At 52.1% G+C, this 15,555-nt stretch overlaps 1 protein-coding gene across 1 annotated transcript in view; it reads left to right on the top strand.

The window, feature by feature from the left end:
* LOC119969773 (eukaryotic translation initiation factor 6) overlaps positions 1–15,555 on the top strand; it is a 108,166-nt gene that overhangs the window by 71,262 nt on the left and 21,349 nt on the right. Inside the window, exon 5 of the mRNA XM_038803847.1 lies at positions 12,881–13,057. Within this exon, the coding sequence (XP_038659775.1) occupies positions 12,881–13,057 (177 nt within the window). The remainder of the gene's footprint in view (positions 1–12,880; positions 13,058–15,555) is intronic.

The following is a 15,555-nucleotide window of genomic DNA, read 5'->3' as shown; positions in this document are numbered from 1 at the left end:
TAAAGGAACGTTGGCTTATTTAATTCCCTTCATAAGAGCTTGATTCCTGCGTTAGGTTTGGTTTCATTAGCACCAGGCGCCCTCTGGTGTCTCTTTCAAGTGGCTGATTTCCATATTCAACTAGAACAAAGAAAATTGCAGCCCTCCGAGCCTTCGCTGACCATGCTGCCTGTCTGAACTAAAACCCTCTACCCTCCCATGGACCATATCCCCCTCTTCCCAACCTATTCATGTACTTGTCAAGATGCTCCTTAAAAGTCACTATCGTCCCTGCTTCCACCAGCAGCAAGTTCCAGGCTCCCAACACCCTCTGTAAAAAAATAAACTTCCCTCGTACATCTCCTTTAAACCTTGCCCCTCGCCCCTTAAACCTATGTCCCCTAGAAATTGACACTGCCATCTGGGAAAAAGCTTCTGACTATCCACTCTGTCCATAACACTCATAATCTTGTCGACTTCAATCAGGTCGCCCCTCAGCCTCCGTCATTCCAGTGAGAACAAACCGAGTTCATCCAACCTCTCCTCATAGCTAATGCCCTCCATACCGGGCAACATCCTGGTGAATCTTTTCTGTGCCCTCTCTAAAGCCTCCACATCCTTCTGGCAGTGTGGCAACCAGAATTGAACACTATATTCCAAGTGCATCTTAACCAAGGTTCTATAAAGCTGCAACATGACTTGCCAATTTTTAAACTCAATGCCACAGCCGATGAAGGCAAGCATGCCTTCTTGACTACCTTCTACACCTGCGTTGCCACTTTCAGTGACCTGTGTAACTGTACACCCGGACCCCTCTGCCTATCAATACTCTGAAGGGTCTGCCATTTACTGTATATTTCCCATCCCATCTGTATTAGACATTCCAAAATGCATTATCTCCCATTTGTCCGGGTTAATCTCCATCTGCCATCTCTCAGCCCAAGTCTCCAACCAATCTGTATCCTCCGGCAGTTCCCATCACTACCCGCTATTCCACCAACCTTTGTGTCATCTGAAAATTTATTAATGAAACCAGTTACATTTTCCTCCAAACCTTGAGTAGGAGATCATTTTGGGAACTGTGATCATAATTCTGATTTTATTTTTTAGTTTGATTCTAAATCATCATTGTGCTGCTGCTTATTTAGAATGGGCTGAGCTCCAATCTTGTTCTGGCAGGTGTGACTAAACCTTCCTGCTGTGGAGAGCTTGGAGCTCAGGTCACCTAAAGCTGCAGTTATGGTGTGCGTCCTCTGGGGTGCGTTCGTTGTGAGTGGACAGCCCAAAATTGGGACTAAGGAATTCCATCACGTATGTAACTGTGTAAAAGCTTTTTCACCCCTCTCTGCAAATCTCTTAAATTTAAAATGCAGTCTGGTTCTTGACTCGGTCACCAATTACAATCTGCGTCTCTTTCCTTGGGTTATGATTACAGCTTTCCCGGCAGTGGATGGGGCAAATGGCCTGTTTATGTTGTGTTTGATCTCGGGGACCAATTCCCCCCTCCGGGGTCATGGGTATGTGGTGACCACACTGGCCAATATTTTTGAGTTTTTATTTATAGACATTCCAGCAATTAAAATGGAAAAGTGATGCTCCATTTAATCCATTTCCTGAGTGCCAGCAGTGTGATGTGTGTTTGACATTTGCATTGTGCATTTGTATGGCAATGAGCCAGTTACTGAATAATGTTTGGAGTCTACGGAACCTCTTTCCAAGTGTTATAAATTAGTAATGTTTGTTAGTGCTTATGTAAGTTATCTCTCTCCTCTCGCAAATGGGATTAATTATTGATAAACTCTTCCCAGTAGTTTGCGGTAGGTCAGATTTTGACATTTTAATCCCGTGATTTTCCCTATGTGAATGCCGATATGCCTGACAGGAATGGAGCAAAACACAGTCATGTAACTGGCTAAAGGCCGCAGGACTTTCAGCTTGAACATGGCCTAGTGTTACATAGTTGATCCCAGCACCGGCCATACTGTTTAACACGTGCAGACATGGCATGGGTATGTACCGACCGGACTGTTTAACACGTGCAGACACGGCACGGGTATGTACCGACCGGACTGTTTAACACGTGCAGACACAGCATGGGTATGTACCGACCGGACTGTTTAACACGTGCAGACACAGCATGGGTATGTACCGACCGGACTGTTTAACACGTGCAGACACAGCATGGGTATGTACCGACCGGACTGTTTAACACGTGCAGACGCAGCACGGGTATGTACCGACCGGACTGTTTAACACGTGCAGACACAGCACGGGTATGTACAGACCGGACTGTTAACACGTGCAGACACGGGAGTGTACCAACCGGACTGTTTAACACGTGCAGACGCAGCACGGGTATGTACCGACTGGACTGTTTAACACGTGCAGACACGGGTGTGTACCGACTGGACTGTTTAACACGTGCAGACGTGGCACGGGTGTGCATTGACAGGACTGTTTAACACGTGCAGACGCAGCACGGGTGTGTACCGACCGGACTGTTTAACACGTGCAGACATGGGTGTGTACCGACCGGACTGTTTAACACGTGCAGACACGGGTGTGTACCGACTGGACTGTTTAACACGTGCAGACACGGCACGGGTATGTACCGACTGGACTGTTTAACACGTGCAGACACGGCACGGGTATGTACCGACTGGACTGTTTAACACGTGCAGACACGGGTGTGTACCGACTGGACTGTTTAACACGTGCAGACACGGGTGTGTACCGACCGGACTGTTTAACACGTGCAGACGCAGCACGGGTGTGTACCGACCGGACTGTTTAACACGTGCAGACACGGGTGTGTACCGACTGGACTGTTTAACACGTGCAGACACAGCACGGGTGTGTACCGACTGGACTGTTTAACACGTGCAGACACGGCACGGGTATGTACCGACTGGACTGTTTAACACGTGCAGACACGGCACGGGTATGTACCGACTGGACTGTTTAACACGTGCAGACACGGCACGGGTATGTACCGACTGGACTGTTTAACACGTGCAGACACGGCACGGGTATGTACCGACCGGACTGTTTAACACGTGCAGACACGGCACGGGTATGTACCGACCGGACTGTTTAACACGTGCAGACACGGCACGGGTATGTACCGACTGGACTGTTTAACACGTGCAGACACGGGTGTTGGTGACATTTGCACTGATGGGGCTGCAAAATGTAAAAGCGGAAATAAGTTTGTTTCTGCCCGTATAGCGAGTAACTCAGTCTTTCAAGCTGTTCCTCCCACTTCTCTTCCCTCCTCTAGCAAGATGATGCTTGTTCCTCTCTGTTCCATCACTTGGCTAAATAGAGACCAGGAAATCTGGCTTCTTCCATCTTCCTCCCCCTAAATATCTCGGCCTTTCCACAACCGTATCCAAGTTGAGATAAATGTGCAAAATGGTGGTTGAACCAACCCAGTCAGCATGGCACAAACTGTATTAAAAACAAAATGATTTTCTTTAAAGGAGGTATATTTGCAAGAAAATACAACCCTGAAGTAAAAGTGACTGCCATTGATATTGAGGCAGCGTTTGATTGAGTATGGAATCAAGGCGGCCTCGCTAAACTGGGTAATCTCCACTGGCTGGAGTCATACTTGGCACAAAGAAAAATGGTTGTTGTTAGTGGAGGTCAATCAACTGAGTCCCAGGACATCAGTGCAGGAGTTCCTCAGGCCCGTGTCCTCGGGGCCCAACCATCTTCAGCTGCTTCATCAATGGCCTTCCTGCCATCGCAAGGTCAGAAGTGGGAATGTGCGCTAATGACAGCACAAATGTTCAGCATGATTTCCATCTCCTCGGATATGGAAAATGTTCAGCATGATTTCCATCTCCTCGGAAATGGAAAATGTTCAGCATGATTTCCATCTCCTCGGAAATGGAAAATGTTCAGCATGATTTCCATCTCCTCGGAAATGGAAAATGTTCAGCATGATTTCCATCTCCTCGGATATGGAAAATGTTCAGCATGATTTCCATCTCCTCGGATATGGAAGCAGTCCATGTCCATATGCAGCAAAACTTAGGCAATGTTCAGGTTTCGGCTGATAATGCCAAGTAACATTTACCCTGCACAAGTGCCAGGCAATGACCATTTCGAACAAGAGATGATTTAACCATCTCTCCTTGTCTCCTGCTCAATGGCATTACCATCGCTGATTCCCCTGTAGGGTTACCATCGACCAGAAACTGAACTGGACTAGCCACATCGATACTGTGGCTACAAGAGCAGGTCAAAGGCTAAGAATCCTGTGGCCAGTAACTCGATCACCTGACTCCTCAAAACCTGTCCATCTGCAAGTCAGGAGTGTGATGCAATGGGTCTCCACTTGCCTGGATAAGTGCAGCTTCAACAACACTCTGGAAGCTCGACACCATCCAGGACAAAGCAGCCCAGATGATCACCACCCCATCAATCAGCTTAAACATTCACTCCCTCCACCACCGACTCACTGTAGCAGCCGTGTGTAACATAGAGAGTTGCAGCAACTCGCCCAAACTTCCTTAACCTTCCACCACTTGGAAGTTCCCCTCCAAGCCGTATGCCATCCTGACGTGGGAATGTATCATAAGAACATAAGAACATAAGAAATAGGAGCAGGAGTAGGCCATCTGGCCCCTCGAGCCTGCTCCGCCATTCAATGAGATCATGGCTGATCTTTTGTGGACTCAGCTCCACTTTCCGGCCCGAACACCATAACCCTTAATCCCTTTATTCTTCAAAAAACTATCTATCTTTACCTTAAAAACATGTAATGAAGGAGCCTCAACTGCTTCACTGGGCAAGGAATTCCATAGATTCACAACCCTTTGGGTGAAGAAGTTCCTCCTAAACTCAGTTCTAAATCTACTTCCCCTTATTTTGAGGCTATGCCCCCTAGTTCTGCTGTCACCCGCCAGTGGAAACAACCTGCCCGCATCTATCCTATCTATTCCCTTCATAATTTTAAATGTTTCTATAAGATCCCCCCTCATCCTTCTAAATTCCAACGAGTACAGTCCCAGTCTACTCAACCTCTCCTCATAATCCAACCCCTTCAGCTCTGGGATTAACCTAGTGAATCTCCTCTGCACACCCTCCAGCGCCAGTACGTCCTTTCTCAAGTAAGGAGACCAAAACTGAACACAATACTCCAGGTGTGGCCGCACTAACACCTTATACAATTGCAACATAACCTCCCTAGTCTTAAACTCCATCCCTCTAGCAATGAAGGACAAAATTCCATTTGCCTTCTTAATCACCTGTTGCACTTGTAAACCAACCTTCTGTGACTCATGCACTAGCACACCCAAGTCTCTCTGAACAGCGGCATGCTTTAATATTTTATCGTTTAAATAATAATCCCGTTTGCTGTTATTCCTACCAAAATGGATAACCTCACATTTGTCAACATTGTATTCCATCTGCCAGACCCGAGCCCATTCACTTAACCTATCCAAATCCCTCTGCAGACTTCCAGTATCCTCTGCACTTTTCGCTTTACCACTCATCTTAGTGTCATCTGCAAACTTGGACACATTGCCCTTGGTCCCCAACTCCAAATCATCAATGTAAATTGTGAACAATTGTGGGCCCAACACGGATCCCTGAGGGACACCACTAGCTACTGATTGCCAACCAGAGAAACACCCATTTATCCCAACTCTTTGCTTTCTATTAATTAACCAATCCTCTATCCATGCTACTACTTTACCCTTAATGCCATGCATCTTTATCTTATGCAGCAACCTTTTGTGTGGCACCTTGTCAAAGGCTTTCTGGAAATCCAGATATACCACATCCATCGGCTCCCCGTTATCTACTGCACTGGTAATGTCCTCAAAAAATTCCACTAAATTAGTTAGGCACGACCTGCCTTTTACGAACCCATGCTGCGTCTGCCCAATGGGACAATTTCTATCCAGATGCCTCGCAATTTCTTCCTTGATGATAGATTCCAGCATCTTCCCTATTACCGAAGTTAAACTCACTGGCCTATAATTTCCTGCTTTCTGCCTACCTCCTTTTTTAAACAGTGGTGTCACGTTTGCTAATTTCCAATCCACCGGGACCACCCCAGAGTCTAGTGAATTTCGGTAAATTATCACTAGTGCATCTGCAATTTCCCTAGCCATCTCTTTTAGCACTCTGGGATGCATTCCATCAGGGCCAGGAGACTTGTCTACCTTTAGCCCCATTAGCTTGCCCATCACTCCCTCCTTAGTGATAACAATCGTCTCAAGGTCCTCACCTGTCATAGCCTCATTTCTATCAGTCACTGGCATGTTATTTGTGTCTTCCACTGTGAAGACCGACCCAAAAAACCTGTTCAGTTCCTCAGCCATTTCCTCATTTCCCATTATTAAAACTCCCTTCTCATCCTCTAAAGGACCAATATTTACCTTAGCCACTCTTTTTTGTCTTATATATTTGTAAAACCTTTTACTGTCTGTTTTTATATTCTGAGCAAGTTTACTCTCATACTCTATCTTACTCTTCTTTATAGCTTTTTTAGTAGCTTTCTGTTGCCCCCTAAAGATTTCCCAGTCCTCTAATCTCCCAGCAATCTTTGCCACTTTATATGCTTTTTCCTTCAATTTGATACTCTCCCTTATTTCCTTAGATATCCACGGTCGATTTTCCCTCTTTCTTCCGTCCTTCCTTTTTGTTGGTATAAACCTTTGCTGAGCACTGTGAAAAATCGCTTGGAAGGTTCTCCACTGTTCCTCAACTGTTCCACCATAAAGTCTTAGCTCCCAGTCTACCTTAGCTAGTTCTTCTCTCATCCCCTTGTAATCTCCCTTGTTTAAACACAAAACACTAGTATTTGATTTTACTTTCTCACCCTCCATCTGTATTTTAAATTCCACCATATTGTGATCGCTCCTTCCGAGAGGATCCCTAACTATGAGATCATGAATCAATCCTGTCTCATTACACAGGACAAGATCCAGGACCGCTTGTTCCCTCGTAGGTTCCATCACATACTGTTCTAGGAAACTATCGCGGATACATTCTATAAACTCCTCCTCACGGTTGCCCTGACCGACCTGGTTAAACCAATCGACATGTAGATTAAAATCCCCCATGATAACTGCTGTACCATTTCTACATGCATCAGTTATTTCTTTGTTTATTGCCTGCCCCACCATCTCGTTACTATTTGGTGGCCGATAGACTACTCCTATCAGTGACTTTTTCGCCTTACTATTCCTGATTTCCACCCAAATGGATTCAACCTTATCCTCCATAGCACCGATGTCATCCCTTACTATTGCCCGGATGTCATCCTTAAATAACAGAGCAACACCACCTCCCTTACCATCCACTCTGTCCTTCCGAATAGTTTGATACCCTCGGATATTTAACTCCCAGTCGTGACCATCCTTTAACCATGTTTCAGTAATGGCCACTAAATCATAGTCCTTCACGATGATTTGTGCCACCAACTCATTTACTTTATTCCGAATACTACGAGCATTCAGGTAAAGTACACTTATGTTGGTTTTTTTACCTCTGTTTGAATCTTAACATCTCCAGTTTTATTCCTTTTGTTATTACTGGGCCTATTCACTGTGCTCCCCTCAGTCACTGTACCTTGTACTGTCGCCCTTATGGATTTCTGACTATGTCTTCTCTGCCTTGCCCTTTTCCCCTTACTTCCTTTTGTTTCTGTCCCTGTTTTACTACCTTCCAACTTCCAGCATTGGTTCCCATCCCCCTTCCCATCACCGTCCCTTCCTTTTTAAAATAAATTTAGAGTACCCAATTCATTTTTTTTCAATTAAGGGACAATTTAGCGTGGCCAATCCGCCTAACCTGCACATCTTTGGGTTGTGGGGGTGAAAACCACGCAAACACTGGGAGAATGTACAAACTCCACACGGACAGTGACCCAGAGCCGGGATTGAACCTGGGAACTTGGCGTCGTGAGGCAGCAGTGCTAACCACTGTCCTGCCTCACCTTTCCTTCCTACTGCAGTGTCAAAGTCCTGAAGCTCAGTTCTGTGATGGATTTACCTACACCCCATGGACTGCAACCTGGGACCATCTGTGTAGCATTATCCACACTGTAAGGATCCTCCTGTTTAAACCTGCTTTCCCCTTTGTATTAAAACAACAACACCTTTATAACACAGGCAGCACGGTAGCATTGTGGATAGCACAATGGCTTCACAGCTCCAGGGTCCCAGGTTCGATTCCGGCTTGGGTCACTGTCTGTGCGGAGTCTGCACATCCTCCCCGTGTGTGCGTGGGTTTCCTCCGGGTGCTCCGGTTTCCTCCCACAGTCCAAAGATGTGCAGGTTAGGTGGATTGGCCATGCTAAATTGCCCTTAGTGTCCAAAATTGCCCTTAGTGTTGGGTGGGGTTACTGGGTTATGGGGATAGGGTGGAGGTGTTGACCTTGGGTAGGGTGCTCTTTCCAAGAGCCGGTGCAGACTCGATGGGTCAAATGGCCTCCTTCTGCACTGTAAATTCTATGATTCTATAACACAGGAGTCACCCTGGATCAAAAGAGCAAGAAATGCTCAGTATTGCCTTCTGATTTCAGCATCACTTACTTGATGTTTGGGGAAATCTTTCCTGGCAGTGGCTCCCCTATATAGTCCACTGCTTGATACCGGGTCCCTGGATACCTGAGCACAACCCCAGGTCGCAGTCCCATCCTAAATGTAGAAGAGCGCCCGTAAAGGAATGCTTACTGACTGTAATCACCCTGAATCCCTCCCTCCTGTAGTCCGAACCTGTTAGCATTAATCTCTCACAGTCCTAATAATGTTTCAGTGACTGGGGCCCGTCCCCATGGTGATTAATGAGCCTTTTATTCTGGTTTAGGTAGGCTGAGAGAGGTGCTCCACTCAGTTGAAGGCTCAGTGTGGCCAGCCCAGGTCCTGAGCATGTTCCTCAGCAGCAGGCTTCAGTATAACAGAGAAAGATGTTGATTAGAGACGATGGAGAGTGAAAGAGAGACGGACAGAAAGATAGAGAGAGAGATATTGAACAAGTTCGGAGAAATAGGGGCATAGAAAATGCAATGAAAATCGCTTATTGTCACAAGTAGGCTTCAACTGAAGTTACTGTGAAAAGCCCCTGTCTAGTTAGAGTAGACAGGAAGAAGCTTTTCCTCTTGGTGGAGGGGTCAGTGATCAGAGTCATAGATTTAAAGTAAGGGGCAGGAGGTTTAGAGGGAATGTGAGGAAAACCTTTTCACCCAGAGGGTGGTGGGAGTCTGGAACTCGCTGCCTGAAAGGGGGGTGGAGGCAGAGACCCTCAGAACATTGAAGAAGTATTTAGATGTTCCCCTGCGATCCCAGGGCAGACCCGGCGATGGGCCAAGTGCTGGAAAATGGGGTTGGAATAGCCAGGTTGGGCAGCATGGTGGCCTAGTGGTTAGCACAGCTGCATCACGGCGCTGATGTCCCAGGTTCGATCCCGGCTCTGGGTCACTGTCCGTGTGGAGTTTGCACATTCTCCCTGTGTCTGCGTGGGTTTTGCCCCCACAACCCAAAGATGTGCAGGGTACGTGGATTGGCCGCACTAAATTGCCCCTTAATTGGAAAAAATAATTGGGTAATCTAAATTTTTTTTTAAAGAATACCAGGTTGTTTTTGACTGGCGCAGATTGGCCGAAGGGCCTTTCCTGTGTTGTAGACCAGTATAACTGTGCAGCATTTTCATTTCCAACGTTCATTAATGTTTGTGGCAGCCAGCCAATGATGTAGGATCCTGGCAGCCAAAGTGCTCGTCCACGGGGGCCACTTCTGAGCATTGCCTGCTCCCTCAATGCCTCTTGTGCGGGGTTTGCTGTGTGCTGACCCTGGGGCGGGGCTCCCTGGGTGCTGACCCTGGGGCAGGGGGGCGCTCCCTGGGTGCTGGCCCTGGGGCAGGGCGGCGCTCCCTGGGTGCTGACCCTCGGTCGGGGCGGCGCTCCCTGGGGCAGGGGGGCGCTCCCTGGGGCATGGGGGCGCTCCCTGGGTGCTGACCCTGGGGCGGGGCGGCGCTCCCTGGGTGCTGACACTGGGGCGGGGCGGCGCTCCCTGGGTGTTGACCCTGGGGCGGGGCGGCGCTCCCTGGGGCAGGGGGGCGCTCCCTGGGTGCTGACCCTGGGGCGGGGCGGCGCTCCCTGGGTGCTGTCCCTGGGGCGGGGGGCGCTCCCTGGGTGCTGGCCCTGGGGCGGGGTGGCTCTCCCTGGGTGCTGACCCTGGGGCGGGGCGGCGCTCCCTGGGGCCGGGGGGCGCTCCCTGGGGCGGGGCGGGGCTCCCTGGGGCAGGGGGCGCTCCCTGGGGAGGGGGGGCGCTCCCTGGGGCGGGGCGGCGCTCCCTGGGGCGGGGGGGGCGCTCCCTGGGGCGGGGGGGCGCGCCCTGGGTGCTGACCGGCGCTCCCTGGGGCGGGGCGGCGCTCCCTGGGTGCTGACCGGCGCTCCCTGGGGCGGGGCGGCGCTCCCTGGGTGCTGACCGGCGCTCCCTGGGGCGGGGCGGCGCTCCCTGGGGCAGGGGGCGGCGCTCCCTGGGGCAGGGGGCGGCGCTCCCTGGGTGCTGACCCTGGGGCAGGGGGCGGCGCTCCCTGGGTGCTGACCCTGGGGCAGGGGGCGGCGCTCCCTGGGGCGGGGGGGCGCTCCCTGGGGCGGGGGGGCGCTCCCTGGGGCGGGGGGGCGCTCCCTGGGTGCTGACCGGCGCTCCCTGGGGCGGGGTGGCGCTCCCTGGGTGCTGACCGGCGCTCCCTGGGGCGGGGCGGCGCTCCCTGGGTGCTGACCGGCGCTCCCTGGGGCGGGGCGGCGCTCCCTGGGTGCTGACCGGCGCTCCCTGGGTGCTGACCGGCGCTCCCTGGGGCGGGGCGGCGCTCCCTGGGTGCTGACCGGCGCTCCCTGGGGCGGGGCGGCGCTCCCTGGGTGCTGACCGGCGCTCCCTGGGGCGGGGCGGCGCTCCCTGGGTGCTGACCGGCGCTCCCTGGGTGCTGACCGGCGCTCCCTGGGGCGGGGCGGCGCTCCCTGGGTGCTGACCGGCGCTCCCTGGGGCGGGGCGGCGCTCCCTGGGTGCTGACCGGCGCTCCCTGGGTGCTGACCGGCGCTCCCTGGGGCGGGGCGGCGCTCCCTGGGTGCTGACCGGCGCTCCCTGGGGCGGGGCGGCGCTCCCTGGGTGCTGACCGGCGCTCCCTGGGTGCTGACCGGCGCTCCCTGGGGCGGGGCGGCGCTCCCTGGGTGCTGACCGGCGCTCCCTGGGGCGGGGCGGCGCTCCCTGGGTGCTGACCGGCGCTCCCTGGGTGCTGACCGGCGCTCCCTGGGGCGGGGCGGCGCTCCCTGGGTGCTGACCGGCGCTCCCTGGGGCGGGGCGGCGCTCCCTGGGTGCTGACCGGCGCTCCCTGGGTGCTGACCGGCGCTCCCTGGGGCGGGGCGGCGCTCCCTGGGGCGGGGCGGCGCTCCCTGGGGCGGGGCGGCGCTCCCTGGGGCGGGGCAGCGCTCCCTGGGTGCTGACCCTGGGGCAGGGGGCGGCGCTCCCTGGGTGCTGACCCTGGGGCAGGGGGCGGCGCTCCCTGGGTGCTGACCCTGGGGCAGGGGGCGGCGCTCCCTGGGTGCTGACCCTGGGGCAGGGGGCGGCGCTCCCTGGGTGCTGTCCCTGGGGCAGGACTGCGCTCCCTGGCCGGGCCCAGTCAAACCCATCTCTCCTTATAGGACAGTCCAAGCAAACCCAGTATTAACCTAGTGAACCTCCATTGCATTCCCTCTATGGCAATTATATCATTTCTTGGATTGTGGAAGACCAAAACTGTATTCAATGCTCAAGGTGTGGTCTCCCCAAGCCCCTGTACAGCTGCAGTCAGATCGCCCCGTCTTTACCATGCTTAACCTTTATTGAGGGAGTTCAGCTGCACGTGTTCCAGACAGCACTTGTTTTACAGGACTGCACATATAGGCATGGCTCTGTGTGTGATGTGGGCGGGGTCTGTGCGTGATGTAGGCAGGGTCTGTGCATGATGTGGGCGGGGTCTGTGCGTGATGTGGGCGGGGTCTGTGCGTGATGTGGGCGGGGTCTGTGCGTGATGTGGGCGGGGTCTGTGCGTGATGTGGGCGGGGTCTGTGCGTGATGTGGGCGGGGTTTGTGCGTGATGTGGGCGGGGTTTGTGCGTGATGTGGGCGGGGTCTGTGCGTGATGTGGGCGGGGTCTGTGCGTGATGTGGGCGGGGGTCTGTGCGTGATGTGGGCGGGGTCTGTGCGTGATGTGGGCGGGGTCTGTGCGTGATGTGGGCGGGGTCTGTGCGTGATGTGGGCGGGGTCTGTGCGTGATGTGGGCGGGGTCTGTGCGTGATGTGGGCGGGGTCTGTGCGTGATGTGGGCGGGGTCTGTGCGTGATGTGGGCGGGGTCTGTGCGTGATGTGGGCGGGGTCTGTGCGTGATGTGGGCGGGGTCTGTGCGTGATGTGGGCGGGGTCTGTGCGTGATGTGGGCGGGGTCTGGGGGATGTGGGCGGGGTCTGTGGGGGATGTGGGCGATGTGGGTGGGGGATGTGGGCGGGGTCTGTGGGCGATGTGCGTGATGTGGGCGGGGTCTGTGCGTGATGTGGGCGGGGTCTGTGGGTGATGTGGGCGGGGTCTGTGGGCGATGTGGGCGGGGTCTGTGGGCGATGTGGGCGGGGTCTGTGGGCGATGTGGGCGGGGTCTGTGGGCGATGTGGGCGGGGTCTGTGCGTGATGTGGGCGGGGTCTGTGCGTGATGTGGGCGGGGTCTGTGCGTGATGTGGGCGGGGGAAGAGACTGGCAGAAGGAGTTTGAGGAGTGGAGGCACAGGCTCCATGTATTTCTGACACTCGGGTGGAGTAGTTAACTCAGAGTCACTAAACCCAAACTGCCTCTTACTTTCCATGTGTCTACGATCTTAGACTAAACACCTTTGTTTTCTTCCTCTTTGTGTAGGAGACGGAGGAGATCTTGGCTGACATGCTGAAGGTGGAGGTTTTTCGACAGACTGTTGCTGAGCAGGTTCTGGTGGGTAGTTACTGTGCCTTCAGTAACCAGGGAGGCTTAGTTCATCCAAAGACATCCATTGAAGACCAGGATGAGCTCTCATCCCTGCTGCAAGTTCCTCTGGTGGTACGAGCATTTGCTTCCTTGTTCTTCTCCTGCCATGTCTTGTTTCAGTTTGTGTTTCTTGTTCTGAAGATGATCAACCAACAGCTGATTAGGTGTTTGACTGGAAGAAGCTGAAATCAGCTATTCCTGGCCCAACTCTTGCAAGCTCCAGCTGGTTAGTGACTGAAGGAGAAAGACTGCCGCTATGGCTAAGCTGCTGGCAGAACAAGATAGCCATGTGGCACAGAGACATGCTGGGGTCAATGAGTTAGGTGGTCCTTGCTGGGCTGTGATAGAACTCTGGACCCCTGAATTAACCAGAGGTTGTTTTTATTAATCATTCAGGAGATGTGGGTGTTGCTGGCTGGGCAATGCGTTTAGAGTTATAGATGTTTACAGCATGGAAACGGGCCCTTCGGCCCAGCTTGTCCATGCCACCCAGTGTCTATCACTAAGCCAGTCCCAATTGCCCGCATTTGGCCCATATCCCTCTGTACCCACCCTGCCCATGTAACTGTCTAACTGCTTTTTAAAAGACAAAATTGTAGCCGCCTCCAACACTCCCTCTGGCAGCCCGTTCCAGACACTCCCCACCCTCTGTGTGAAGAAACTTCCCCTCTGGACCCTTTTGTATCTTTCCCCTCTCACCTTAAACCTGTGCCCTCTAGTTTTAGACTCCTCTACCTTTGGGAACAGAAGTTGACTATTTACCTTATCTATGCTCCTCTGTTATTTTATAATGTGGAGATGCCGGCGTTGGACTGGGGTGATCACAGTAAGAAGTCTGACAACACCAGGTTAAAGTCCAACAGGTTTGTATCAAACACTAGCTTTCGGAGCCCTGCTCCTTCCTCAGAGGTAGATTCCAGAAACATTTATATCGACAAAGTCAATTATTTTATAGACCTCTATAAGATCACTCCTAAGCCTCCAACCCTCCAGGGAAAAATGTCCAAGTCTATCCAGCCTCTCCTTATAACTCAGACTATCAAGTCCTGGTATCATCCTAGTAAATCTTTTCTGCATTCTTATTGCCCAAACCTAATTGCCCTTGCTAGGCCATTTCAGAGGGCACATTGTTTTGGGTCTGCAATCACATGTAGGCCAGACCGAGTAAGGACAGCAGATTCACTGAAGGACATTAAGTTGGAAATAGATCAGCCAGTATCACCTAGACCAACCCTCCACACCGGGAATGTAGGAGTTTGAGAGATATTGTATTCTCTGTATTGGGTGCAGTAAGGGTTAAAGCCAGGGTTAGTGTGTGTGAGTGCTGCAGTAGTCTTTCCTGGTCTAAAAGACATTTCTGCTTCAAGGATAATTAAAGCATCGTGCAGGTTTGAGCGGATGGAATTTGGTTTGTATGAAGGTTCCCTGGGGAATAGATTATTAGAGACATTGTGTTTGGCCTCCGAAAGGTGTAGTTAATGGGAACAGTCAGAGCTTGAAGCGGTCGGATTTTGAGTTTCATTTGGGGTTCAGTTGAGTTAGATTTCTCTGAAAACAGACTAAAGTAGCAGCTTGTCTCAAAGCAGTGGGGCCTGTGTGAGCATCGGTACCCGCGTGGATGGGCAGAGTGTTAGTGACACCATTCATCAGGGTCTCATTACCAAGTTGGACACAGTACTTGAAGTATTGTTTGGGGGGGTTAGGTGCAGCCAGGAAAGTGGAGTTGAGGACACAAGTCAGATCAAATGGCAGAACAGGCTTGAGGGGCCGAATGGGCTGTTCCTAATTCATGCTGGGGTGGCATGGTGGTTAGCACTGCTGCCTCACAGCGCTAGGGACCCGGGTTCAATTTCAGCCTTGGGTTTCTGTGTGGAGTTTGCCCCCCCCCCCTCTTGCAGTGATAACCACTGTGCCACCTTCAAACGTGTTTCCCTTTTTTCCCCCTCATTAATCTAGTGTTAATATATTGTTCTTGTAGTGCGGTTGTTACTACAGGAATGTTAAATGTGAAATTCTTGTTTTTGAATGAGAATGGAGTTTCTAAACTTCTAGTATAGGACTGGTTCGAGAGCCTCACTGCGATAGCTGGATATGGGTCCGGAGAAGGGAAGCTGTAAGTCTGAGTATTCTGCAGCTCTCACTTACAAATATCCAGCGAGAAGGAGCTTAGACTTCAGTGTTGCAGTGTTTAGGTTTTATATAAATTTTTTAAAAATAAATAAATTTAAAGTGCCCAATTCATTTGTTTGCCAATTAAGGGGCAATTTAGCGTGGCCAAGCCACCTATCCTGCACATCTTTGGGTTGTGAGGGCGAAACCCACGCAGACACGGGGAGAATGTGCAAACTCCACACGTACAGTGACCCAGAGCCGGGATCGAACCTGGGACCTCGGCGCTGTGATGCAGCAATGCTAACCCACTGTGCTACTGTCCTGCCTTTGAGATTTATATAAATTTGAGGTCTTGGTGGGGTGGGGGGGGTCTTTGTTGGGGATTGGGTGGGGGGGTGATAGGGGGAGGGAGGGGTCTTTGTTGGAGATTGGGGGGGGGGGGGGGGGGGGTCTTTGTT

Source organism: Scyliorhinus canicula, chromosome 7, assembly GCF_902713615.1.
Source record: "Scyliorhinus canicula chromosome 7, sScyCan1.1, whole genome shotgun sequence".
Taxonomy (NCBI): Eukaryota; Metazoa; Chordata; class Chondrichthyes; order Carcharhiniformes; family Scyliorhinidae; genus Scyliorhinus; species Scyliorhinus canicula.
Note: the sequence above shows the minus strand (reverse complement) of the source record. Positions and strands in the feature narration are given on the sequence as shown.